The 26806-nt window shown below is 43.2% G+C and overlaps 1 protein-coding gene across 1 annotated transcript in view; it reads right to left on the reverse strand.

Moving 5' to 3' along the window:
• GNAI1 (G protein subunit alpha i1) overlaps nucleotides 1-26806 on the reverse strand; it is a 610322-nt gene that overhangs the window by 242873 nt on the left and 340643 nt on the right. The window contains exon 5 of the mRNA XM_044088329.1: nucleotides 21664-21792. Coding sequence (XP_043944264.1) covers nucleotides 21664-21792 — 129 coding nt within the window. The remainder of the gene's footprint in view (nucleotides 1-21663; nucleotides 21793-26806) is intronic.

Here is a 26806-nt window from a genome sequence, read left to right on the forward strand (position 1 = left end):
ACAGGGAAGTAAAAGTCTTCAACTGATTAGTACTAGCGTATTCAACTAGTCTACTTTAAGAACTAATGGTGGGGAGCTGCACTACCAAATCTCATTACCTTGAAAAAGAGCTACTAAAACAGGGAGCCGATGCACAAAGTCTGCTACTTAGAACTGTTAATCGGACAATAAAAGTACTAAAGAGGATTTTCCCAGGAGAAGCATTTCAGTTTAGTTTGAGACACCAATATAAAGACACAGGGAGACATTCCAGAACCAAGAGAGGTGTCCAAGGTAGAACATGTTTAAAAAATAGGGGACCTGAAAGAGTGTGCTTATGTGGATGCAACAATTCTTTGGCAAAGACAAACTAAGCAAAGTGCTGGGCATGACAATACTGCCCCTATGTCTGTACCAAAGTCTAATCAAAACAGACACTTGGTACAGGGTCATAGGCAAGTACTAGGCTAGCTGCCCTTGTAGGCTATTTTAAGCCTAGCCAATTTCCCTTTTTGTGCTCAAAATAACTTCTCATCTGGTTACAGATTGGTCTTACCCATCCCATGGTTGATAATTGCATATTACCCATAATGAGAAAACTGGGATCATACCAGACAATTTGAGGGGATTGCACATGTCCATCAGTAGTACCCGGGGGGGGGGGGGGTAGTCCTGAGGTATCTTTTCTATTTCCTCATCCATAGATACAATCTGCATTTGAAAATGGACAAGGATGAGCTTTGATGTGGATGGGGAGCCTGTTCTACAGCAGCACTATCCTTTGCAAAATACTGGTCCTTCCAAACCATTCTGTCGATGTTGCAGTAGAGGTTTAAATCCCTATATGAAGTACCTCTGATGCCATATGACTTGCTGATGAGCAGTAAATCCATCAGTAATGGGTTGGAGGATAAATTGTATGCCAGACACAGGTCACCTTTTAGCAGTTTTATACAGAGTATAGTAACAGGGCTTTGAGTCAGTCCATGTAACTGCTGTTTAGGCCTGGTGTCATTTTAATGAGGCATCTCTGTGGGTGTTCCAGTTGTTGCATGTGTATGAACAGATACATGCCAGAGGGCATTATACTCCATAATTGGCTTAACGAGGGCCGAGTAAAAGGAGGCAAGGACATCCTAAAGCTAGACAATCCCTTTGTTTATAAGCAGCTGGGGTGTTCTCTTTCCCCTTTATTTGAACTACATTTAGAACCACTGGAAAAGAAAATAAGAGACTCAAAAATTCAAGGTTTGGTATGAAAGTTTATTTTCAGACATTTTACTCCTGATAAAAAACATACAATGACATTTCAGTGTCGTGGAACATGTTTAGGCAGTTTCAAATATTGTCAGGATACATTAATGAAGCTAAAACAAATGCAATAACTGTAAATTATATACCAACACAACTGGCTCAGCAATATCCATATTTATGGGGGCATGATAAAATAAGGTTACTTATGAGTATGGATTAAAAAAAATTCTGGCATGGCAAGGATATGAGGAGAGAGACTAAACAAAAGACGATACAAAAACAGAGAAACTGGAAGCTCTGTTATATGGATATGGGTAGCAAGATACATGCAGTTAAAACTGTTTTTAGTCCCTTTAGTTATACACAAAGCCCAAGCATATTTTTATCAACCAGAAGAGAAGTTGTGGATAACAAAGAGCTAAAAGATTTTATCTGGGAGGGGAAGACAGCAAGAGTCAAGTGGGATATGCGGATTCTTCCAAGTGAACAAGTTGGTTTGGGATTTCAGAGCTAGATAGTTAACTCAAAATGGAAAGGGACGATGATGAAACAAGAGGGAAGCTCAAGAAAAATGGAGAGACTGGGACTCTGGATGCAGTTCCTTAAGGAAAATAACAATGCAGAATATTATATTCTTAAAAGTAGTAAAAAGTACTTTAAGAACCAAGACAACACGGGAATGGAAGAAGGAGATTCTTGCAGATATGGATAACTTCAATTAGATGCATACAACAGGCAATGGTGGGATGGAATTTAATGGGGAAAACTGGTAAAAGAACCAAGGTATTGGGAGCAAATAATTAAAGGAAAGGTAAGATGACAAGAATTTATTTGGACTGCAGGATAGAGACTGCCTTCCCTATTGAAGACTGATAGAGGGACCCTAAGCGAAAGAACAGCCCTGGTAGAGTTTTTTTAGTAGAATCTAGAACAGAAGCTGCTAAGAGGAATAATTAGCAAATGAAAAATATTGCAAGATAACTATAAGAAACAGAACAGATTAGAAAGGACTGTGAACAGAGCTTAGATGAGCAATTCACAAAGAAACAATGGGAAGGTATATGTCAGTCTCACAAATGTGCAGCAACATCTAGAAGACTTAGAAAATGTTTACATAAGTATTTTTATACTCCAAGTAGACTCCAAATAATTTTTCCTCAGGTAGACAGCAAATGTTGGTGTGAGGGGGAGGAAAGTGGTAATTAGGAACATTTTTCTGGGAGTATAAGGAAGACTTTAAAAGATTCCCTATAGACTTGCTCAGAGATGCTTGGTGAGCAAATTGGTGTACCCAAGGCAATTATTTTTTAAGCCAAGACACAGAATCTGAACTGCCTACACATAGTAAGGCCTTACTGAGTAATTATAGTGGCTGCCAAAAAAAAAAGGAAATCAAAGTGTAAACCAACTTTACTAGAAGTAGTGAACATAGTAAAAGATAAAACAACCAGAATTGGGATCTTAAGAAAAGGGTAGGAGCAAATTACATAGGAAAAAAATGGAATTGTGGGAAAGTACATGCTTCAAATTCCATGTGTTGGACCACATCCCAAAGACCCCGTACAATGGCGATTGCAACTCGTTGCTAGAGAAAAGAGAACTGGGCTGGCAGATTAGATTACAATCCAAAAGTCTACTGTCCCGGTGCTAAATCTTGGAAAGATTCAACACTAATTCTTCCAGCATCCCTTTTGCATATTTTGTTTCCCTGGCGAAGTTTGCCTGTTGTCATGGCTTGTACTTGCGCTTTTTTGCCTTAGGTGTGCTTAGCAGGCCAGCATGTTATGTTTTAATATATTTTCCCATTTATTATCTGCCCATTTTTGTTTCTGTATTCTTGTTTTTGTATTCTGTTATTTTGGTTTACTGGTTGTTTCTTCTAGTCCTTCCTGTTCGTTTTCCTTTAGGATTTCATAGCCATCCTGATGAAGTTTTAGACTAAAAGCATAGCCTAACCTCCCTCTATTATTAGATGATAGCTGTAACATGTATTATCCTTTTTGGGTAATTTGCACATTTCCCCATAGAGCATCAGTCACTGTTTTTACATGCTACTTTCTAGCTTTACAAACATTTGGGTATTTGTTAGCTTTTTTTTTCAAGTTGTTATTGTGCGTGTACTTTAGACTCACTGTTTTAGCTTGTCAGTTGGGATTTTCTATAGTCACCCTATATTGCTTATAGTTATCAGTTAGGTAGACAACCATGTATTCACAATAGTCAGACATTCCTCCTAAGCTTTACTGAAGATATCCCTGAAGACAGTAATTTGTATATCTGCAACTGCACTTTGATGGCTTGAATAAACGTGATGGACTTCCTATGAGATTCCTAATGAGTCTGTCTTCATCTGTGTTCAATTCGTTTTTTTGGGCAGAATCTAGGTTTTCCAACCAAGGGTTGGCGTGGGCACTTCTGTGAGTTAATGCTACAGCTGAGTAGTGTGGGTTTGGTTCTAAGTTTGCTGTTTGAAACAGTAACTTGCGTTTAACAAGCACACTCTCGGGTGCACCACATTTCAAAAGCTCTGTTACACTGCAGTACCACGGCAGCACTGCTTCCAAAAGGGTATTACTAGTGGCATTTTTCCTCCCCGCTGGGAGGCTTATACCCCATCTCCTGAAGGCTACTTCAAAGGATCTCTTCAATGATATGTACAAAACATTTTAGCACAAAGGCAGGTCCCCAACAATAACACTCATCTGTCCAATTGCAGAGGAAGAGACATGGAATGTACAGCTGACAGACCAAGTTTAAGCGATAGTTCAGTACTCGGCTGGCAACAAGAAAGTTTTGAGATAATTCGAGCCTATACATCCTTTATCTACCTCTGATCCCACTGGGCTGGGGTCAAGTCAAACGTATGGTGCCAAGGTGAGGGTGCCCAGACTCGGGTATGCTGAACGGACATATAGCTATCCTTGGCAGCATACCCAATCACTTAATACTGCAAAACTGATCCAGGGAAGTACATTTGGCACATACCTCTAAACCCACCTTACTTCATGGCCTGAAAAGATTGATAAATGAAGGCTCTGTCTATAAGACTGTTTTCACTGGCACTTGTCAAACAGGCCTCACATTTGATTAATAGATGGCAAAAAAGAAGTTCAAAGAACTAACTAAAATGGATACATCCACTGATCACATTCTGGATAATCTCTCTCTCCCTGGGCACTACAATGAATCAGCTAGATATCCAAGCCCTTCACAGGAAGTTTTGTGTCCTAAAAATATTGCTGGGTTGGTGAATAACTGATAAGCAAACTATACTACATCATGTATATTTCTGGTCAAGAAGTAAACTTTCAGTGCACTAAGGTAAATCTAAAATAGTAAGGCAAAGCTAGAAATCACAGGGTCTCAAAGACATAAGTGGGATAACCTAACCTCCATGTCTACTGAGTGTGTCATTTGCTCCGTAGTGAAAGGAACTGGCCAAAAATAATCTACCAGACTAAGCAGATAGAGAAGACAAAAATACTGATCTCAAGAGTTGTTTGTCATCTGCTGTTGTCCACGGCACCAGTGAAGGGTATAATCTTGGAGGTCCCAGTACAAAACCACGGTCTGCCTTCTGGTATAAGGAGAAATGGGTTGTGTAAAATCATTGAAATGTGCAAGAAAACAAAACAGCTACAGAAAATTACAGGCAGACTGTCTTACGAGTTTTCACATGGTCATGCTTTGTTATCCATCAGCCATGAGGCGATGGTGTGCAGGGGGACAACACTGACACTGTGGCTAGCATCAAGTAGAGCAGAAAAAGAAAAAGGTAAAAAGATCCTCAGGCGACAGCTGAGAAAAACTTTGGTGCTTCACAAATCCTGGGCAGAAAAGGTACACAAATTTGCACCTAAAATGGTTCCCTTGACACAAAGGCTGAAAAAGCAGAGCACCAGAAAAACACAAAAATGGCACACGTCAAAAAGATGGTCTTTAAAAGAGGTATCAAGACAATGAGCTAAAAAGTACAGTTTTGTACCTACCATAAATGTAGATGTTAGAGTGCTAATACAGCTGCAGTAATCACAGATGGGTTTTCTGCCGTCAGGCGGTCCCTCGGTCGGCCGAATTCCAAAGTCTTGGTCCGGCGTCGGTTGTAGTCGCTTTCTCTTCTGACGTCAGAGAGGCCAGAGTATATAAGACACAGCCGACGCCATGTTCTTCAGTCTTTCTTGCCCCAGATATCAAGTGCCCCCAGAAGGAAGGCAATACATAAATAATGCATATATGCATATACAAGAAATGTAAAATAAACCAAAATCAGTGGTTGCAAGCAAATAAAACATAGCAGGATAACCCAGTCAGGTAGTATGACGAGGTTGTTAGGCCCCATGCCTTTACCAAGTGGGGAAGGAGGGAAGGAAACCTGTACTGCAGCTGTATTAGCACTCTAACATCTACATTTATGGTAGGTACAAAACTGTACTATGTTCATCGTGCATACAGCTGCAGTAATCACAGATGGGTAGAGTCCCAAAGCTATGCAGAGGGTGGTAGGTACTAGGAGGAACAGGGTTGAGCCAGAATGCCCTGCAAAACAGCAGTGGCAAAGCCTGCTCTTGTTCTGGAATATAAAGGCAGGTGGTAGTGTTTTGTGAAGGTATGTACAGAACTCCAAGTGGCTGCCTCCAAAATATCTTTGGTAGGAACTCCTCTGAGGAAGGCTGTAGAGGTAGCTGTGGCCCTGGTGGAGTGTGATCTGATACCTGTAGGAACACATTTCCCATGATAGGAATACCAAAACCGTATGCAGTGGCCTATCCACTTTGAAATAGTCTGTTTTGTAACTGGCTTCCCTTGAGCCCCTACAGCATAGGACACAGAGTTGTTCTGATTTCCTGAAGGACTTTGTTCTGTCCAAATAATAACGTAGCTGCCTATGGATGTCTAAAGAGTGTAGCAGCCTTTCCCCTTTGTTTTGAGGATTGGGGTAAAAGGTAGGTAAGGTGTATGGCTTGATTTAAAGCTACCCTGGATACCACTTTAGGCATAAATGATGGGTTGGTACGAAGGGAAACCCTGTCCTGATGGAAAATGAGAAAGGGCTGCACTGTCATGAGGGCCTGTAGTTCAGAAACCCTACGAGCTGAAGTGATAGCCAGAAGGAATGCTGTTTTCCAGGACAAATATTGCAAATCTGTTGAGGCAGCTGGTTCAAAAGGAGGCAATGTTAATTTTTCTAGTATGTAATTAAGATCCCAGGCTGGTATTGGTTGCTTCCTTGGTGGTCTTATATTCTTAGCCCCTCTGAGGAACTGTCGTAAGAGTGGGTGAGAAAATAAAGGAGGATCCGTGTTGAATTCTGCAGAAATGGCTGAGGCATGGATTTTTATGGAAGAAAATGAAAGTCCACTGTTCAGCAGCTCAGCTAGATACTGTAATACCTGAGGCAAGTTCAGTTTTCTAGGGTCCTGGCCTCTTCTCATTCCAAGAGCAAAACCGCTTCCATTTTGCGGAGTAAGCTTTTCTAGTAGATGGCCTTCTGGCCTCCAAAATGGCATCCTGCACCTCCTTGGAGAGTAGGGTCCGTTGTGGTGTTAAGGAATTTTCCATGCAGCGAGATTGAGTGTTTTCAGCTGACTGTAAAGAGTTTTGTAGCTGTGCTGAGTCAGCAGAAGAGGCATTAGAGGCAGGGACCAGGGAGGAGTATGTTAGGCTCCTCAGGAGTGGGTACCAGTGTTGCCTTGGCCAATCTGGAGCAATCAGTATCATCTTCGGTTTGTCTGTTCTTGCTTTCAAAAGCACCTTGGGCAGAAGAGGCAGAGGTGGGAATGCGTAAGCTGTCCAACTGAATGAGAGGGCGTCCACTCTCCAGGCCTTTTGATGAAAGGTACTCAAGCAAAACTTTTCTAGTTGATGATTCCTGTGGAAGGTAAAAAGATCTATGTCTGGCCTCCCCCACGCTTTGATTATTTCTGTAAACACCTGAGGATGTAACTTCCATTCGTGTGGATCTGTCATATTTCTGCTTAGATCGTCTGCCAGTGTGTTTTCCAATCCTGGCAAGTACTGTGCTTGAAGTTCGATTTGCCTTTCCAGGGCCAAGTTCCAAAGAGTCATTGCTAGTCTGCACAAGGGGTATGAATGTGTTCCTCCTTGTTTGTTTATGTACCACATTACTGTGGTGTTGTCTGTTCTTATCAGTAATTGTCCTGGATGCAGGAAGTCCTTGAAAGCTGTAATTGCATTTATTACTGCTAGCATTTCTTTTTGATTGATGTGAAGGTGCTTTTCCTTTTGGGACCATTTGCCCTGAATGCACCTGTCCGTCATGTGCGCCCCCCAGGCGTAATCTGAGGCGTCTGTGGTGATGACTTGCTTTGCTTGAGGCTTGCAGAATGGGAGGCCTGTGTTTGCTTGACATGCTTGGGCCCACCATAAAAATTCCTTTTGCAAACATGGAATTATTGGTAATATTGTTTCCAAACTGTGACTGTGTTGAGACCATAGGTTTTTTAGGTACCATTGAAGTTTCCTCATATGCAACTTTGCACATGGGATTAAAAGAATGCAAGATGCCATGAATCCCAGAGCCTACAGGATTTTCCTTGCAGTAAGCATGGTACTTTTTGCTAGTATTTTGAAGTACTGAGATAGTTGCCCCTGTTTTTCTGGCGTAAGGTAGGCCCATCTGGGTGCTTGTGTCCAAGTTGGCACCCAGGAAAGTTATTTTCTGAGATGGTGTTAGCCTTGATTTCTCTTTGTTGATTGTATATCCCAGAGAAAGTAGTAATCGTGTCACATATGTCAGATGTTCCAGAAGTATGTGCTTGCTGTCCGCTTGGATCAGGCAGTCGTCCAGATAAGGGTAAATTTATATCCCTTGAAGTCTGCAGTAGGCAATCACTGATGCCAGGCGCTTTGTGAATACTCTGGGCGCAGTAGATAAGCCAAAGGGCAATGCAGAGAATTGATAGTGGATTGAACCTGCAAGAAATCTGAGGTATCTTCTGCAGCTTTGTCTGATTGGGACATGCAGGTATGCCCTCCTTGAGGTCCAATGTTACCAGCCAAAACTCCTTGCCCAGCATGGGAAGAAGCTGCTGTAATGTGAGCATCTTGAATTTTGGTACGAGTAGAAATGTGTTTAGGATGGATAAGTCCAAAATGGGTCTCCAGTCGGTTCCTTTCCTTGGTACCAGGAAAAGTCTTGAATAAAAGCCTTCACCTTGTTGTTGAGTAGGTACCTCTTGAATAGCTCTCATGCTTATGAGCTTTGAAATTTGCAGTTGTGCCTCTGCCCTTTGATTTTGTGGCAGGTTTGGCATGCCTCTCATTTTTGGAAGAGTGTGAAATTGAAATTTGTAGCCTCTGTTTATAATGTCCAGGATCCATTTTTCTGTTGTGACAATATGCCAATTGCTTGCAAATAATGCTAGTTTCCCTCCCAAAGGTGCTGCCAGCTGAGACATGCTTGAGGGAGTCATTGGGTTTACTTCCTGTATTGTTGAGCACTGTCTTCGCCACCTCTTGGTGCTGGAGTTTGCCATTGTCGGCCTCTATATGATCCTTGTGATTGCCCCTGCCCCTTGTGCGTCTGTATCTACCTCTTTGGGGCTTGTCAGTGGCTGGAAAGGACCAGTTTTTTGAAGGCCAATTTCTGCTAAAACGTGGTGGTTGGACCTGTAAAAAAGCTTTGACAGTTTGCATAGATTTGGCTTTTTCTTCCATTTTCCGTAGTATCTCCTCAGCATTAGTACCAAACAGCACATCCTTTTGTAAAGGAGCATCTAGAAGTTTAGCTTTCACATGATCAGGCAAATTTTGTTCCCTAAGCCAGGCATGTCTGCGAATGACTGATCCTGTAGCAGCCGCTCTACTTGAGGCCTCTAGGGCATCATAACCACATTGTAAGGTGTGTTTACCCACTTGCTCTGCACTATGCATCATATCCTGTAACTCCTTTAAATCTGGTTGTTCAGGTTGAGACATTTTGTTCCTTAATTAAGATAACAGGAACTGTTGATATTTAAGCATATGAAATTGACAATTTAAGGCCCTCATGGCCAGGGTGGCCGAGGTATATACCTTTTTACCCCACCATTCTAAAGATCTTGATTCTCTTTCTGCAGGAAGTGGATTCTTGGCAGTGGAGGCCTTCAATCCCTTGGGGCCTTGTGAAATGGTTTCAGGGTCAGCATTATGGCTTTTGAAGAGAAATTGGTGAGAGCTGGGTACTCTAATACCTATCAGGTTTGACTGGTGCAGGAGGCAGAGAATCCGGGTTAAGACAAGCCTCCGAATAGACATCATCCAGTATATCCAAAACAGGGAGTACAGCCAGAGGTCTGTGTTGAGGTAACAAAAGAAATTCCCTAAGTCTTTTCTTGGAATCTGAAAAGTCTTGGCCTTCCCAATGGAAGTGTTCCCTCAAGGTGTGCAAGGTTTCCCCAAAGGAAAAATCCTCAGGAGGGGATACAGAAGGAATGGACTGTTCTGCATCCGAATCCTCAAAAAGAGAGTAAGAGTGTTCCTCTGCATCAGAATGTTCTGATAAAATGGATCCCTGATCCGAAGAGGGAGAATCTTCCTCCACTCTGGGTCTCTTGTCTGGAGGGGGTTGAGAACCTCTGATAAGAGTAATTAAATCCTCAGCCATTTTAAGCATCTGTTTTTTAGGCATGGGACCAGGAGATGGGCCTCGTGGGATGCCTGGCTGCTTTGGATTTAGTAAAGGCTTTAATTGAAAAAGAAGATGAGGGCCTAAATACACCATGGGTGGAGGTGGACCTGTCCACATTAGTAGGCTCAACATTAGCAAAGGCTTCGGTTGTAGTCTGGGAAAGGGCCGAGGTCCCAGCGGTCTCTGGTACAGAGGACACCACCAAAGGAGTGTCGTCGGTAGTCAGGGACTGCAAAGGCGTCTCACTGAGAACCGGACCACGTATAGCCTGTTTTGGCGTGGTGTCGGCGGGGACCGCGGGCCTCACATGTCGGTCCTTTTCCTTGCATTTTTTGGGCAAAACGGTAGTCGGTGTGTCCGACGACATTTTATAATCAAAAGCTTTACCAAAGTAGTGCTGGGCGAACTCCACCAGACGCTTAATAGTGCGTTTATTGAAGGTAGCGCAAAAGCGACAGCCCGAGACGTCGTGGTCTGGGCCCAAACAAGGTATGCAGAGGGAATGGAAATCCTTATGCGGTATTTGCTTCCCACAATAAATACAATTATTAACTTTTTCTGACATCGGTCAGAGGCAAGAAAAGTTTCCCCAACGGGGTACTTAGCTTTAATGAAGACTTCGGTTCCAAAATTTTCGTAATTCAGGAGCTGGCCGACCGGCACTTGCGAACTGCTTCTGCTTCGGGCACCGCGCGGCAAAAAAGACTGAAGAACATGGCGTCGGCTGTGTCTTATATACTCTGGCCTCTCTGACGTCAGAAGAGAAAGCGACTACAACCGACGCCGGACCAAGACTTTGGAATTCGGCCGACCGAGGGACCGCCTGACGGCAGAAAACCCATCTGTGATTACTGCAGCTGTATGCACGATGAACATCAGTATTGACATGGCCAGACACCAAAATGCTGAACACAAGGACTAGGAAAAACAGGGCAGCTGAAAAGGGGAAAGCCTTGACTGGAGGTGGCTGTATCAGACAGAAACAGCTCAGGGCTGGCGAGGACAGCCAAGACAGAAGGCTATGAGCATCAATCCTTAATTCAGAGGAATGACACTGAAAAGCACACAGAACATGGTAAACTTAAGCAGCAGCAGTAAGACCGCCTTTTTTTGGCACAAAGAATAACTGTCCCATATCAGCCTCAGCATTTGAAAAAGGCCACAAGGGAAAATCAAGTTGTGCCTACCAGTGAAGCCTCAACAGGGAAAGCAAGGATGGCAAAAAATAAATCAGGAAGCTGTGTCTGAAAGCTAAGTTGAAACATGGTGAGAAAGGCCAAAGTCATGGATAGAATCCTTGTTAACCAGAGCATGTAAATGAAAGTACCAACTGTCACAAACCAGAATGAAGCAAAACATGAGACAGTGCAATATCAAGAAAAATAAGCAGAAAGAATGAAACTCAATACTGCAAAATGTTTCCTATCGAACAGTAAGCAAGGAATTCCACATGACAAGATATTGGCAGTAAGTCTGTCACTGTATGCGATTTTGGGAAAAAGTGAGAATCTAAGTTGCACAGTATAGTTACAGGTATTGGCTGCTTATGTCCTACCAAACTTGAGTACTGCTAGTACACAAAGATGGACTGGTCCAATCACATCACCATGTAAAGAATAATCTTAAAGTCACATGGTACATGATAAAGTTATATTACAAGACAACACAACCTCACCCCTTCACATTTTTGTTACTCCTTTAAGACCAAACAAATAAGTGTCACGTTTAAGAAACTTTCTACAGATACAGCTTGATAAAGTGAGCTGCAGGCTTAAAAAAACAGATGGTATATACAGTGGTAGAAAGGGTAACAATGTGCAACTAAACAGCTACCTGATTATGAAACAAAGCGAAAAGGGACAGGCTGTGTGTGTATGGTGGGGGTGGGAGTGGAGTAAATTCTCCTGAAAAGTGCAGTTGTGTACCTATCATAAATGTAGATGTTCGAGTGTATTCACTGTTGCAGTCATTAAACTTGGGTTATCCTGCTGGCAGGCGACCCGCAGTCGGCCCGAGTTCTAAGGTCTTGGTCCGGCATTGGTTGCTGTCACCTCTTCCCGGACGTCAGTGCGCCAGGGGTATAAAAGATGCAACAGATGCCATTTTCTTCAGTTTTTCTTGCCCCAGATGTCAGGTGCCCCCAGATAGGAAGGCTGAAAAGATAAAATTATGCCCATATACATGCATATATTACTATAAACATTTCCTTCATCTACAAGCAAATACACCACATAGGTTGTATAGAGATGAGAAGTACAGAAAAGTCCCAGCAATGAAAAAAGGGGGATGGTGGGTGGGTAACCTGGACTGCAACAGTGAATACACTAACATCTACATTTATGGTAGGTACACAACTGTACTATGTTCATCGTGTTTCACTGTTGCAGTCATTACACTTGGATAGAATCCCAAAGCTGAGGTTAGGCGGCTGGGTCTAAATTGGATTTGGAGAGGCTATCAGGTCCTGCAGAACTGTAGTGGCAAAGCCTGCTCTGGATTTAGAGTAGAGAGGTAAGTGGTAGTGCTTGGTGAAAGTGTGCACTGAGCTCCATGTTGCAACTTCTAAAATGTCTTTGGTTGGTACTCCTCTGAGGAAAGCTGCTGAAGTGGCTGCTGCTCTGGTAGAATGAGGCCTGATGCCCTTAGGCACTGATTTGCCATGTTGTGCATAACAGAAGCGGATGCATTGTCCTATCCATTTTGGGAATGTCTGCTTTGTAATAGGCTTTCCTTGTGATCCTGCAGCATAGGCTACAAACAGTTGCTCAGTTCTTCTAAAAGCTTTTGTTTTGAATCATAGCTGTCTGTGTATATCCAAAGCGTGCAGAAGTCTCTCCCCTTTATTCTGGGGATTTGGGTAAAAAGTCGGTAAATGAATGATTTAGTTTAAAGCCACATTGGTGACCACTTTTGGCATGAATTTTGGGTTTGTTCTTAGAGAAACCCTGTCCTGATTAAAAATGAGGAAAGTTCCACAGCCATTAATGCCTGTAACTCTGAGACTCTTCTTGCTGAAGTTACTGCTAGGAGAAGAGCAGTTTTCCATGTTAATAATTTTAGATCAGCTGTGCTGGCTGGTTCAAAAGGAGGCAGTGTGAGTTTTTCTAAAACAAAACTGAGGTCCCAAGTTGGTACTGGTGCTTTCCTTGGGGGTCTTATATTTTTTGCCCCTCTGAGGTATTGTAGTAGAGGATGTGAAAAAATAGGAGGTTCTGTATTGTAATGGGCTGAAATGGCAGAGGCATGGATTTTAATAGATGAAAAAGATAAGCATTTGTCCAGCATCTCAGTTGGGTTGTAAAATCTGAGGTATACTAGGGACAAGTGGTTTGAGCCCTTGAGCCTGGTTCCAAGCACAGAATCTGCTCCATTTTTCTGCATAAGATTTCCTAGTGCTGGGCCTACTGGCTTCTAAAATGACATCCATAACAGCTTTAGAGAGAGGTGCAGTCTGAGTGGCTACATTATCCGCCATGCTGCCGGGTTTAAGGTTCGGAGTTGACTGTGCAGAATCCGATTGTTTTGTTGGGTCAGAAGATGAGGAATTTGAGGCAGAAGCCAAGCTGAGTCTTGAGACAAGTTCTTTAGGATTGGGTACCAGTGCTGGCGTGGCCAGTCTGGGGCGATCAGGATCATTTTTGGCTTGTCTGCATTTTAGTAGCACTTTAAGAAGAGGCATCGGAGGGAAGGCAGACTGTCAGGCCTTTCCAGCTGAATGACAGAGCATCCACTTTCCATGCTTGAGAGTGATAAGTTCTTGTGCAAAATTTCTGTATTTGGTAATTGTGAGGGGAGGCAAAAAGATCTATGTCTGGGCATCCCCATTTCCTCGTTATGCTGAACACTTGTGGATCCAGCTTCCATTCGCGAGGGTCCATGAGATTTCTGCTTTGTTAGTCTGCCAGTGTATTTTTTGTTCCTGGCAGGAATTGTGCCTGCAGATGAACTTGATAGGTCAGTGCTGTGTTCCACAAAGTCATGGCTTGCCTGCATAGGGGGTAGGAATGTGTACCCCCTTGCTTGTTTATGTACCACATAACTGTGGCATTGTCCGTCTTTATTAATAGTTGTCCTGGATGTAGTAGGTCCTTGAAAGCTGTCAGGGCATTCTGTACATCTAGCATTTTTTGATTGATGTGAAGATGCATTTGTTCCTTGGGCCACGTGCCCTGAATTCATTTTCCTGCCATATGTGCCCCCCAGGCATAATCCGATGCATCCGTTGTTATTGTCTGCCTGGCTGTAGGTAAGGTGAAAGGCTGTCCCTTGTTGTGGTGACAGGCCTGGGACCACCATCGAAACTCCTGTTGTAGGCAGGGAATTAAAGTAATGATAATCTCCAGGCTGTGACAACACTGAGTCCAAACACTTTTTAGACACCATTGTAGTTTCCTCATATGCAGCTTTGCATATGGAATTAGTAGAATGTAGGATGCCATGAAGCCCAGGGCCTGCAGAATTTTTCTTGCAGGGAGCTGGGTTTTTATTGCCATCATTTGAAAGTAATGAGTCAGTTGCCTTTGTCTGGCGTGAGATAAGCCATCTGGGCAGTTGTATTTAAGCTTGCACCCAGGAATATTATCTCTTGAGAGGGCACTAGTTTTGATTTCTTTTCGTTTACTGTGTACCCTAGGCAAATTAGTAATCTTTTTACAAATGCCAGATGCTTTAGAAGAATGTCCTTGCTCTCTGCTTGAATAAGGCAGTCGTCCAAGTAGGGATATATTTGAATTCCTTTTTGTCTGCAAAATGCAATTAAATGGTGCCAGGCATTTTGTGAAGACCCTAGGCGCAGTAGATAAGCCAAAGGGCAGTGCAGAGAATTGGTAATGTATTGAGCCTGCTATGAATCTGTGGTATCTTCTGCAAGATTGTCTGTTTGGGGCATGCAGGTATGCCTCCTTGAGGTCCAAAGTAACTAGCCAAGCCTTCTTGTCCAGGAAAGTATTTAGGATTGACAGGTCCAGTATTGGTCTCCAGGGCTTTGTCCTTTCTGGGTACTAAGAAAAGTCTTGAGTAAAATCCTTGTCCCTGTTCTTGCTGTGGAACTTTTTGAATAGCTCCCATGTCCATAAGAGCAGCAATCTGCTTTTGTGCCTCTGCCCACTGGTTTTGTGGCAGGTCTGGCATACCTTTTGATTTTGGAAGCGTGTGAAGTGGAACATGTAACCCCGAGAAACAATATTCAGCACCCATTGGTCCTGGGTGATCATGTGCCAATTATTTGAGAAAAGTGCTAGCTTTCTCCCTTGGGGTGCTGTCAAAAGGTAAGTGCTTGGCATTTGTAGAGGGAAGTCATTGGGACCGTTTCCTATAAGGTTGTGATTTATCTTCCCCTCCTTTGGGGGCTGTAATCTGCCTCTTGGGCGTCTGTATCTGCCACTTTGTGACCTGTCCGACACCGGAAAGGACCAATTTTTTGAAGGCTAGTTTCTGCTAAATCTAGGTGGTTGAACCTGTAAGAAATCTTTCACTGTCTGCATTGATTTTGTTTTATCCTCCATTTTCTTTAACACCTCTTCTGCCTTAACACCAAAGTATCATGCTGTAGTGGAGCATCCAATAATTTTACTTTAACATGATCAGGTAAACTTTGTTCTTTCAATCAAGCATGCCTTCGAATAACAGAGCCTGTAACTGCGGCTCTACAAGAAGCCTCTAATCAAAAAGTACAGTTTTGTACCTACCATAAATGTAGATGTTCGAGGATCCACATTGCTGGGTAGTCCGCTGTCCAGTCGGTGACCGACGTCATATCCTCAGTCTTTTCTTGCCCCAGATGTCAGAAGACCCTAAAAAGACAAGGCCCAAAATACCTGCACCAAAAATATGTACAATATATACAAAATATATACAAAAATATCAACAGATAACCTCACCTACACAACCACCCCTAAACACAGAGGGAAGGAGACTGCAGCAATGTGGATCCAACATCTACATTTATGGTAGGTACAAAACTGTACTATGTTCTTCGCTCCACATTGCTGCAGTCCTTACTATTGGGTAGAATCCCAAAGCAGAGGTAGGAGGCTGGCAAATCATAAAGAAGTAGGAGCTGACAACATGCCCTGCAAAACAGCTGTGGCAAACCAGCCCTAGACTTAGAGTAGATAGGAAGGTGATAATGCTTAGAGAAGGTATGCACTGAACTCCAAGTAGCTGGTTGCCACCCCTTAGAAATGCTGTTGAAGTGGCAGTAGCCCTAGTGGAATGAGGCCTAATCCCAGCTGGAATCTCCTTGCCATGATGGGAATAACAAAATGCAATGCAAAACCAATCCACCTAGAAATAGTTTGTTTTGACACAGGCTTGCCGCAAAGAAACAAACAACTCTGTGTACATCTAAAGTGTGCAAAATCTTTTCCCCTTTATTTTGGGGGTCTGCATAAAAAGTAGGCAAATGAATAGTTTGGTTTAAAGCCACACTAGAAACCACCTTAGGCATAAAGGAAGGATTAGTACGTAATGATACCCTATCCTTATGGAAAATCAAAGGGCCTACTGCCATAAGGGCCTGCAACCCAGATACCCTTCTTGCAGAAGTAATAGCCAAAAGAAAAGCAGTCTTCCATGACAAGTATTTCAACTCAGCAGTAGCTCAAAAGGTTGTAGAAAGTTTTTCCAACACAAAATTGGAGATCCCAAGCGGGAGTAGGAGCTCACGGGGGTCTTATATTCTTTGCCCCTCTAAGAAACTGCTTGAACAAAGGATGAAAAACAATGGTGGGTCACAATCATAGTGAGCTGAAATTGCTGCAGCATGAATCTTAATGGAAGAGAAGGACAAACCTTTGTCCAATAACTCAGTAAGATATTGAAGAGCCACACTCAAATTAGGCTCAGAAAACCCCAAATTTTTGCTGTACTCCAAAATAAAATCTCTTCCTTGTACTAGGTCTTCTAGCTTCCATAATCACATTTAAAACTTGTTGAGGAAGTTGAGACCTGCTGTGTTTCAACACAGAATATGCCAGGCTGTTAGATGGAGAGAGTGAAGCTTGACATTGAGCAGATGACCGTCCTTCTGAGATAACAGATGAGGAAGCAAAGGTAAAGGCCATGGAGGCTTCCTTACCAGACTCCTTAGTAGTGGGTACCAGTGTTGCCGAGGCCAATCTGGAGCTATCAAAATCATCCTTGGCTTGTCTTGTCTGACTTTTAATAGCACCTTTGGAAGTAGAGGCAGAGGTGGAAAGGCATACACATGAAGGTTTTTCCAACTGAAAGACAGAGCATCCAGTGCAAACTTTGGCAGCTGGTGGTTTTAGTGGAGAAGCTAACAGATCTATGTCTGGAGTTCCCATGACACTGTCAATTTCTGAAATACATGAAGATCCAGTTTCCACTATCCATGATTTGTCTGCTTAACACATCTGCTAAGGCCTGGCAGAAACCTTGCCTGAAGAGTTAGTTCATAGAGGATAAGAATGTGTTCCCCTTGCTTGTTCATGTACCACATGACAGTTGTGTTGTCTGTTACAATCAACACCTGCCCTGGAAGAAGTAACTCCTTGAAAGCCATTAATGCAAACTGGACTGCTAACATCTCCTTCATGTTGATATGTAGATGCTGTAGTCTGGCAGGCCACTTGTCTTGTATCCACTTGCCATTTAGATGAGCTCCCCAAGCAATGTCCGAGGCATCTGTCAGGTGACATTCCTGAGCCCACCACAAAATTCTTTTTGAAGGCAAGGTATTATTGGAATGACAGTGTCCAAATCCTGGCAGTGCTGTGTCCATACATTTTGAGATACCATTGCTTCCTCATGCAGTTTGGCATTGGGAAGCACCAGAATACAAGATTTGCAGTCAGCGGACTGATGAGATAGTTGATGGAAATAATTTGCTCACAGAATACCCTAGGCATCCCATCTGCTACAACATATTCCTCCAGATGGCAGAAGAAGGCCTTCCTTTCTTGGAGCCAATCAGGGCAGTCGCCCAAGTAAGGATAGATTTACTGATAATGAGAATTTCCAGGCACATGAAGGTAGCTTCCTTTGAGATCTAAAGTTACCATCCCAGTGATCTTGCCTGCAGAGGTAAAAGCTGTTGTAAGAATGTCCATATAAGTTGAGAAGAGAGAAATCCAAAATTGGTCACTGGCTGAATGGCCCCTATCTGAGAGTAACTGGAATTTGCTGAGGAGCCTCTTTTCTTGTGGAGGAGGAACGCCTGGCATGCCTTTGAAAGGGGCAAATGATATCCAACACCCATCTGTCTTGAGTAATTAAATCCCAATTTTCTTTGAAAGAGACAGTCTTCCTCCCAAAGGAGCTAGAAGTCTGAGCAGGAGAACTCCTGTTCTAGGCAAAAGAACCTTAGACTGGGAATCATAAAGCAGGATATGTCCACCCCTTAGCAGGCCAATTTCTACTAAACTCGGAGGCTGGCTGCAACAAAAAAATCTTAACAGTTTGTATAGACTTAGCTTTGTCCTCCATTTCTTTTAAAACTGCTCACAGGGCTTAACCAAACAACACATCAGATCCTTGTCTTAACATGCTCAGCTAAATCCTGATCCCTCAACCAGGCATGCCTAACAGCATCAAAACCACATTGCAAAGAATGCTTACCCACTTGTTCAGACACATGAACCAAATCCAGCAACATCCACCTTAGATTTCAATTGTGAAAAGGAGATAATTTTGATATTTTAGCATGTGAAACTGATCATGGCTAGAGTGGAAGAAGTATACACTTCTTCTTCCCCTATCCAAAAAAGCCCCCTCTTCTTTATCAGTGGGAACAGGATTTTGACTCTTAAACAAATACTTATGAGCTCACCCTATAGTACCTATCAGGTTTAACAGGAGCAGCATCTTCCACCACATTCAACACAGGAGGTATAGCTAAGGGCCTATGCTGGGGTAAAACAAGAATTCCCTAAGCCTTTCCTGAATCAGAGTAATCCTGGCCTTCCCATTTAAAGTGCTCCTCATGGAATGCAGAGTCTCTGAAAATGAGAAATCCTCAGGTGGAGAAGCTGTAGGAGTGGAATCATCCACATCAGAATCAGAATAAGGAGGATACTCCTGCAAATCTTCCGCAGAAGACTCAGAAGCCTCTGAACACTGTTCAAAACTATCAAACTCCTGATCCACCCTAGGCCTCTTATCAGGGGGGGTATAGAACCTCTAATCATAGTAATCAAATCTTCTGCCATTTTAAGCATATGTTTCTTAGGTACAGAACCCCAATGCTAGGAGAAGCCCCCTGAAGCTGAACTTGGCTTACCTCTCAAAGAAGTTTTGGCAACAGAAGGAGAGGCTCTAACTACCTTGGGAAGAGAGGGAAGAACAGTTACCTGAGAAGCCCCTCAGCCTGGCCTACCTCCTGAGAAGGCACATCCTGTAACAGTAAAGTTTCTGCCTGAGACTCCATAGAAACCCACTGAGTTTCTAAAGAACCGACGTCCGGACTGCCGGTTCATCAACCCTAGCGCCTGAGCATCCGGCGGCATTTTTATAATTGCAACGCTTCCCAAACACGCATCCAACAACGCGGCCCTAAACAAGGTATACACAAGGTATGGTAATCCCTAGGTATCTGTTTCCCACAAGAAATAAAGTTAGTCACATTTTTTTTTCTGACATCCGTTAAATACTGAGCAAGAAAAAAAAAAATGTTCCAACGGGGTACTAGCCAACTCTGATTCAAATATCTCAGAACGCCAACCTGCACTCGCGAAACTGCTTCTGCGGACCCCGACTGGACAGCGGACTACCCAATAGTAAGGACTGCAGCAATGTGGAACGAACATCATCCACATTGCAGAGTATGCTTTCCCACTTGTTCAACTGCATGCAATAAATCCTGAATTTCCTTACTGTCAGGACTTTCTGAATTTGAAACCATTTTCTGTTTTAACAATGACATGAGGTACTGTTGATATTTAATCATATGAAACTGGCAGTTTAAAGCCCTTACAACTAAAGTAGCAGAAGTGTAAACCTCCCCCCCCCCCCATCTGTCCAGTGCTCTGGAATCCCTATCTGAGGGGACAGGATTTTTAGCAGTGGAAGCCTTAACCCCATTAGGACCCTAAGAAATTGTTTCTGGGTCTTCAGCAGGGTTTTTGTAAAGAAATTTATGAGAGTCAGGGACCCTTGTAGTACTTGTCTGGCTTGACTGGTGCAGGGGGTAAAGAATCAGGGGACACTGGATTCAGAAAAAACATCATCCACGATATCAAGCACAGGGGGGATTAGCCAGGGGCCTGTGCTGACGCAATAAAAGAAAGTCGGAGTCTTTTCTTGGATTCTGAATCATCCTGGCTCTCCCAATGGAAATGCTCCCTCATGGTGTGCAGGGTTTCCCCAAAAGAATAATCCTCAAGTGGGGAGGCTGAAGGTATAGACTCTTCTGCATCAGAGTCCTCATAGGGAGGGAGAGAATATCCCTGATCAGAAGTGGAATCAGAGGAAATGGAAACCTGGTCAGAGGAATCATAGTCAAGTGTCTTGCCTAGGCCTTTTGTCAGGAGGGGGATGGGAACCCCTGATTAAAGTAATTAGGTCTTCGGCCATTTTAAGCATCTGTTTCTTTGGCATAGATGACTGTTCTGGAGAATGCTGTAGTAGTTTCCTGGTCTTTAATGGTGTTTTTGACTTTGCCTTTGCTGCTGTAGTGGGCTTAATTGTAAGCTGTGAAGGTCTGAAAACACCCTCAGAAGACGGTGCCTGCTCAGCGGCTCCGGACCCATCTGAGGGAATAGTTTCCGCAGGCCCAATACCTTCAATTTCCACAGGACTCGGTGTCTCCACGTGGCTGTCTGTTACGGCCTGTGGCTCTGAGGTAACTGGTGTCAGGGGCTGCGAAAGCACCTCACTGAGAACCGGCGACTGGCCTAGAAGAGGCTTCGTCGGGTTTGGACCTCGGATGCCTGCCTTTTTCTTTGTCTTTGCGTTTTTTATATATTCCTGTCATCGGTTGTTCCGACAGCATTATGTAATGAAACCTTCAGCCAAAATAATGTAAAGCAAAATCGCCTTTTTCTTTGTCTTTGCGTTTTTTATATATTCTGGTCATCGGTTGTTCCGATGGCATTATGTAATTAAACCTTTGGCCAAAATAATGCAAAGCAAAATCAAACGTTTAGTAGTGCGTTTATTGAATCTAGCACAAAACCGACAACTGGTAACGTCGTGGTCAAGGCCTAGGCAAGGAATACAGTAAGAGTGAAAGTCCTTATGAGGTATTTGCTTCCCACAAGAAATACAATTATTAAATTTTACTGACATCGGTCTGGAGCAAGAAAAAGTTTCCCCAATGGGGTACTTAGCTTTAATGAAGACTTTGGTTATGAAACTCAATTTTGGAAATCTCAGGAGTCGGCCGACCGGCACTTGCGAACTGCTTTTGCTTCGGGCACCGTGCGGCAAGAAAGACTGAAGAAAATGGTGTTGGTTGCATCTTTTATACCCCTGGCGCACTGACGTCAGGGAAGAGGCAACAGCAACCAACGCCGGACCAAGACTTTGGAACTCGGGCCGACTGTGGGTCGCCTGCCAGCAGAATAACCCAAGTGTAATGACTGCAACAGTGAAACACGATGAACATCTTCAATAAATTAAAGCTGGAAGAAAATGCCCAAAAACACAATGCTAATACCACTTACAAAATGCTAATACCACTTACCCGCACAGTCCCATTATAAGCCATTAATATCATAAAAAGAACCTAATTTACAACACTGTAAAACACTCAATTCATTTCTGTTAATAGTGATACCACAACACACTTCAGACACAACACCCCTACTTCTCAAAATGCAGACAAAAAAGTTTGCACTTACTTAAAATGAAGATCCTTGAAAGTAAAATGAGTTTCCACTATGCCTGTTGTTTTAACTCTGGTCCTGAGAACATCTTGCTGAGTTGGAATATAGTTCGAGTGTGCTATCCTGTCAAGGTCATTCAAGTAACTGGAAAGTAACATCACTGTAGTTAGAACAAAATGTACTCTGTGCATAACTACCCAAATCTAAACTTAGCAACATTTAGTCCTGTGAAGTAATTACCTGTTATCAACAGTAGAAACTGTATATAAACATCTGCCCAAAGTACATTTGTGTTAAGAATAAGTCTGTACAGTTTTTGCAAATATAATACAGACCAAATCCACACAAAAACAGCAGGTGGATTATACACAAAATCATGTACACAAGTTTAACAGAGGCATCGTAAAACTCCAGCCAAGATATCCAGCTCTTGTCAGGATGAGCAAACCTAACAGGCAAATCACCAAAGATCAGTTTAACACTCAAGAAAGCATCCAGGATCACTTTACCATTACCAATGACATTAAATTTAGCACATTTAAGAGGTTAAGAGGCTCAAATACAAACCAAAGCAAGTAGCTTTTTGACATTTTACTTTACTTTCGTACCAGCAATGATTCATGGAAGAAGCAACAAATATCTATTATTAACTTGGACTTTGTTATATTTATTGGTAAATCTAAATCTGCCATAAGCTTACTGGACATTTTACCTGTTTTATAGCATTTCAAGGGATGTTAAAAAGACGTTTTGTCCATTTTCATTTATCCTCAACATATAGGTTCAGTTCCAAACTTTGGAACAGACTCCACCATTACTACAGCTCACGAAAGCTAAAAACTCTCGAGCCTAACCTTTGCACACAATGCTCCCCTCCTAGTCACCTCAGACAGAGTTTGCTGAAAGACAAAGAATAAACCTCATAAGTGATGTGTGCCCATTATCCTTTCCACCAAAAACTTCCAAGGGCCGAGGGGAAGGTGGAGGGGAGTCAAGGACAAATGAAAATGGACAACATGGATGGAACGTTATGGTGAGTATATAACTTCTTTATCTGATGTTGTCAATTTTCATTTTATCCTCAACATATGGGATAGAGTCCCCAGATACCTGTGGCCTTGAGTGGACTCTAGGGAGGATATTCCTGAGCACCAATGAACCAAATGACACTTCTCCTGGAGACCAGATCCACTTTGTAATGAGTAATAAAGGTATGAAGAGAAGCCCAAGTTGCTGCTGTGCAGATATCATCCATAGCTCTAGACTGAAAAAAGTACAGTTTTGTACCTACCATAAATGTAGATGTTTGAGTGTTCACACTGCTGCAGTCATCACACTTGGGTTATCCTGCCGTCAGGCGGTCCCACAGTCGGCCAGAGTTCCAAAGTCTTGGTCCTGTGTCGGTTGCTGTCGCTTCTTCCCTGACGTCAGTGCGCCAGGGGTATACAAGATGCATCAGACGCCATTTTCTTCAGTTTTTCTTGCCCCAGATGTCAGGTGCCCCCAATAGGTAGGCAATACATATTGCTAATAAAAAAAAATATATATATAAAAATAAAACAATTCCTTCAGTTACAAGCAAATACACCACAAAGGTTGTATAGGATAGAAAAGTATAGTTAACTCCAGCTAGTTCAGAGGGGATGGAGGGAGGGTAACCTGGACTGCAGCAGTGTGAACACTCTAACATCTACATTTTTGGTAGGTACAAAACTGTACTATGTTCATCGGGTTACACTGCTGCAGTCATCACACTTGGGTTGAATCCCAAAGCTAAGGATGGGTGGTGGAACTAAACAGGGTTTGGTGAGGCTAGTAGGCCCTGCAGAACTGCAGTGGCAAAGCCAGCTCTTGTTTTAGAGTATAGAGGTAAGTGATAGTGCTTGGTGAAGGTGTGCACTGAACTCAAAGTTGCAGCCTCCAAAATATCCTTGGTCAGTACCCCCTCTGAGGAAGGCTGTTAATGTTGCTGTAGCCCTGGTGGAATGGGGCCTGATGTTACCAGGCACAGATTTCCCATGGTGTGTGTAGCAGAAACGGATGCAATGTCCTATCCATTTTGAAATGGTCTGTTTTGAGATAGCCTTTCCTTGTGATCCTGCAGCATAGGATACAAAGAGCTGGTCAGATTTTTCTGAAAGCCTTAGTTTTATCCAAGTAGTAACGTAATTGCCTGTGAATGTCCAAAGAGTGTAGGAGCCTTTCCCCTTTGTTCTGGGGGCTTGGGTAAAAGGTGGGCAAATGAATGGTTTGGTTTAGGGCCGCACTGGAAACCACCTTTGGCATAAAGGAAGGGTTAGTTTGTAAAGAGACTCTGTCTTGATGAAAAATGATGAAAGGGTCCACTGCCATTAGGGTCTGTAGTTCTGAGACTCTTCGTGCTGAAGTTATTGCTAGCAGCAGGGTGGTTTTCCATGATAGGAACTGTAGATCAGCTGTGAAAGCTGGTTCAAAGGGCGGTAGTGTAAGTTTTTCCAAAACAAAGTTGGTGCTCTCTGGGGCAGTCTTATGTTCTTAGCCCCTCTGAGGAACCGTCTTAATAGTGGATGTGAACATAGAGGGTCCATGTTGTATTGAGCTGAAATAGCTGAGGCGTGGATCTTAACAGATGAGAAGGAAAGTCCTTTGTGCAACATCTCAGTTAAATATTGAAGAATCTGAGGAATATTTGGTGCAAGGGGATTTCGGCCTTTAGCCTGGTTCCAGGCGCAGAATCTTTTCCATTTGTCTGAATGGACTTTCCTGGTGCTGGGCCTCCTGGCCTCAATAATGACGTCCATCACAGCTTTAGAGAGAAGTGTTGACTGGTTGTTTAGGCAATTTGCCATGCAGCCAGATTTAAAGTCTTGAGCTGGCTGTGTAGAATCTGACTGTTTTGCTGAGTGAGCAGGTGAGGAATTTTAGGTAAAATCCATGGTGGGCCTTCAGCCATGTTCCTTAGTATTGGATACCAGTGTTGGCTTGGCCAGTCTGGAGCAATGAGCATCATTTGTGGCCTCTCTAATCTGGCTTTCAGCAGCACCTTTGCCAGAAGAGGCAGTGGAGGAAAGGCATACACTGCCAATATTTTCCAACTAAATGAGAGGGCGTCCACTTTCCAAGCTAGTGTGTGGTATGTCCTTGTGCAGAACCGCAGTTGGTAGTTTTGGGGGGAAGCAAACAGATGTCTGGGCTCCCCCATTTTTGAGTTATCATTGCGAATACTTGTGGATCTAGTTTCCACTCGTGAGGATCTATGATGTTTCTGCTTAGATAGTCTGCCAATATGTTTTTCTTTCCTGGCAGGAATTGTGCTTGTAGTTGAACTTGGTAGGTCAGTGCTGTGTTCCACAAGGTCATTGCTTGTCTGCATAGGGGGTAAGAGTGTGTGCACCTTTGCTTGTTGATGTACAACATCACTGTGGTGTTGTCTGTCTTTATTAGTTGTCCTAGATGTAGGAGGTCCTTGAAAGCTGTTAGGGCATTTTGTACAGCTAGCATCTCTTTTTGATTGATATGTAGATGCCTTTGGTATGCAGACCATTTGCCCTGAATACACTGTTCTGCCATGTGCGCTCCCCAGGCATAATCCGATGCATCTGTTGTAGTTTGCCTGGCTGTGGGTAAGGTAAAAGGCTGACCCTTGTTGAGGTGACATGCCCGTGCCCACCATAGAAACTCCTGTTGAAGGCAGGGTATGAGTGGAATTATTGTTTCCAAGCTGTGGCTGTGTTGAGTCCATAGCTTTTCAGATACCATTGTAATTTCCTCATATGCAGTTTTGCAAATGGTATTATTAAGTATGCAAGATGCCATGAATCCCAAGGCCTGCAGAATTTTTCTTGCAGGGAGTTGGGTCTTTGTTGCCATCATTTTGAAGTATTGAGACAGTTGTCCTTGTCTGGCGTGAGATAAGCCATCTGGGCCATTGTATTTAAGCTGGCACCCAGTAATATGTCTTGTGAGGGCACTAGTTTTGACTTTTTTTCGTTTACTGTGTACCCTAGGCAACTTAGTAGGATTCTGACAAACACCAGATGCTTTAATAGAATGTCCTTGCTTTCTGCTTGAATAAGGCAGTCGTCCAGGTATGGATATATTTGAATCCCTCTTTGTCTGCAGTATGCAATTACTGGTGACAGGCATTTTGTGAAGACCCTGGGCACAATAGATAAGCCAAAGGGCAGTGCAGAGAATTGGTAATGGGTTGAACCTGCTATAAATCGGAGGTATCTTCTGCAATTTTGTCTGATGCAGGTATGCCTCCTTGAGGTCCAACGTTACTAGCCAAGCCTTCTTGCTCAACATGGGAAGAAGTTGCTGTAGTGTTAGCATCTTGAATTTGTGTACTTCCAGATATGTGTTTAGAATTGAGAGGTCCAGAATGGGTCTCCAAGGTTTGTCCTTTCGGGGAACTAGAAACCGTCTTGAGTAAAATCCTTGTCCTTGCTCCTGTTTAGGAACCTGTTGAATGGCTCATGTCCATGAGAGCTGAAATTTGCTTTTGAGCCTCTGCCCATTGATTCGGTGGCAGGTTTGGAATTCCTTTTATCCTTGGCAAAGTGTGGAAGTGGAATCTGTATCCTTGAGATAAAATATTTATGACCCATTTGTCTTTTGCGATGATGTGCCAATTGTCGGCAAAAAGTGCGAGTTTTCCCCACAAGGGAGCTGCCAAGAGGGTTTTGCTTGGAAGTCTGAGGGGTAAGTCATTGTGTTTGTCTTCTGGTAGTTTGAGACCTGTCTTGTCCAAATTTTTGGGTTGTGGCACCCCATTGTCGAGGCTGGTAAGAGCCTTGTGACTGGCCTCTGCCCCTTGGGCGTGTGTATCTGCCCCTCTGTGGTCTGGCAGAAGCTGGAAAGGACCAGTTTTTGGTTGACCAATTTCTGCTGAAACGAGGGGGTTGAACCTGTAAAAAAATCCTTGACCGTCTGCATAGATATTTTGCCTTATCCTCCATTTTCTTTAAAACTACTTCTGCTTTTACACCAAATAAAACATCCTGCTGTAAAGGTGCATCCAATAACTTTGCTTTAACATGATCAGGTAAAGTTTGTTCTTTTAACCAAGCATGCCTACGTATGACAGACCCTGTCACTGCTGCTCTACAAGAAGCTTCCAATGAATCAAATCCACATTGTAAAGTATGTTTTCCAAACAAGACCTTGTCAGCTGTTC

This window comes from Protopterus annectens, chromosome 11.part0 (assembly GCF_019279795.1).
Source record: "Protopterus annectens isolate FY-2018-M chromosome 11.part0, PAN1.0, whole genome shotgun sequence".
Lineage (NCBI taxonomy): Eukaryota > Metazoa > Chordata > Ceratodontiformes > Protopteridae > Protopterus > Protopterus annectens.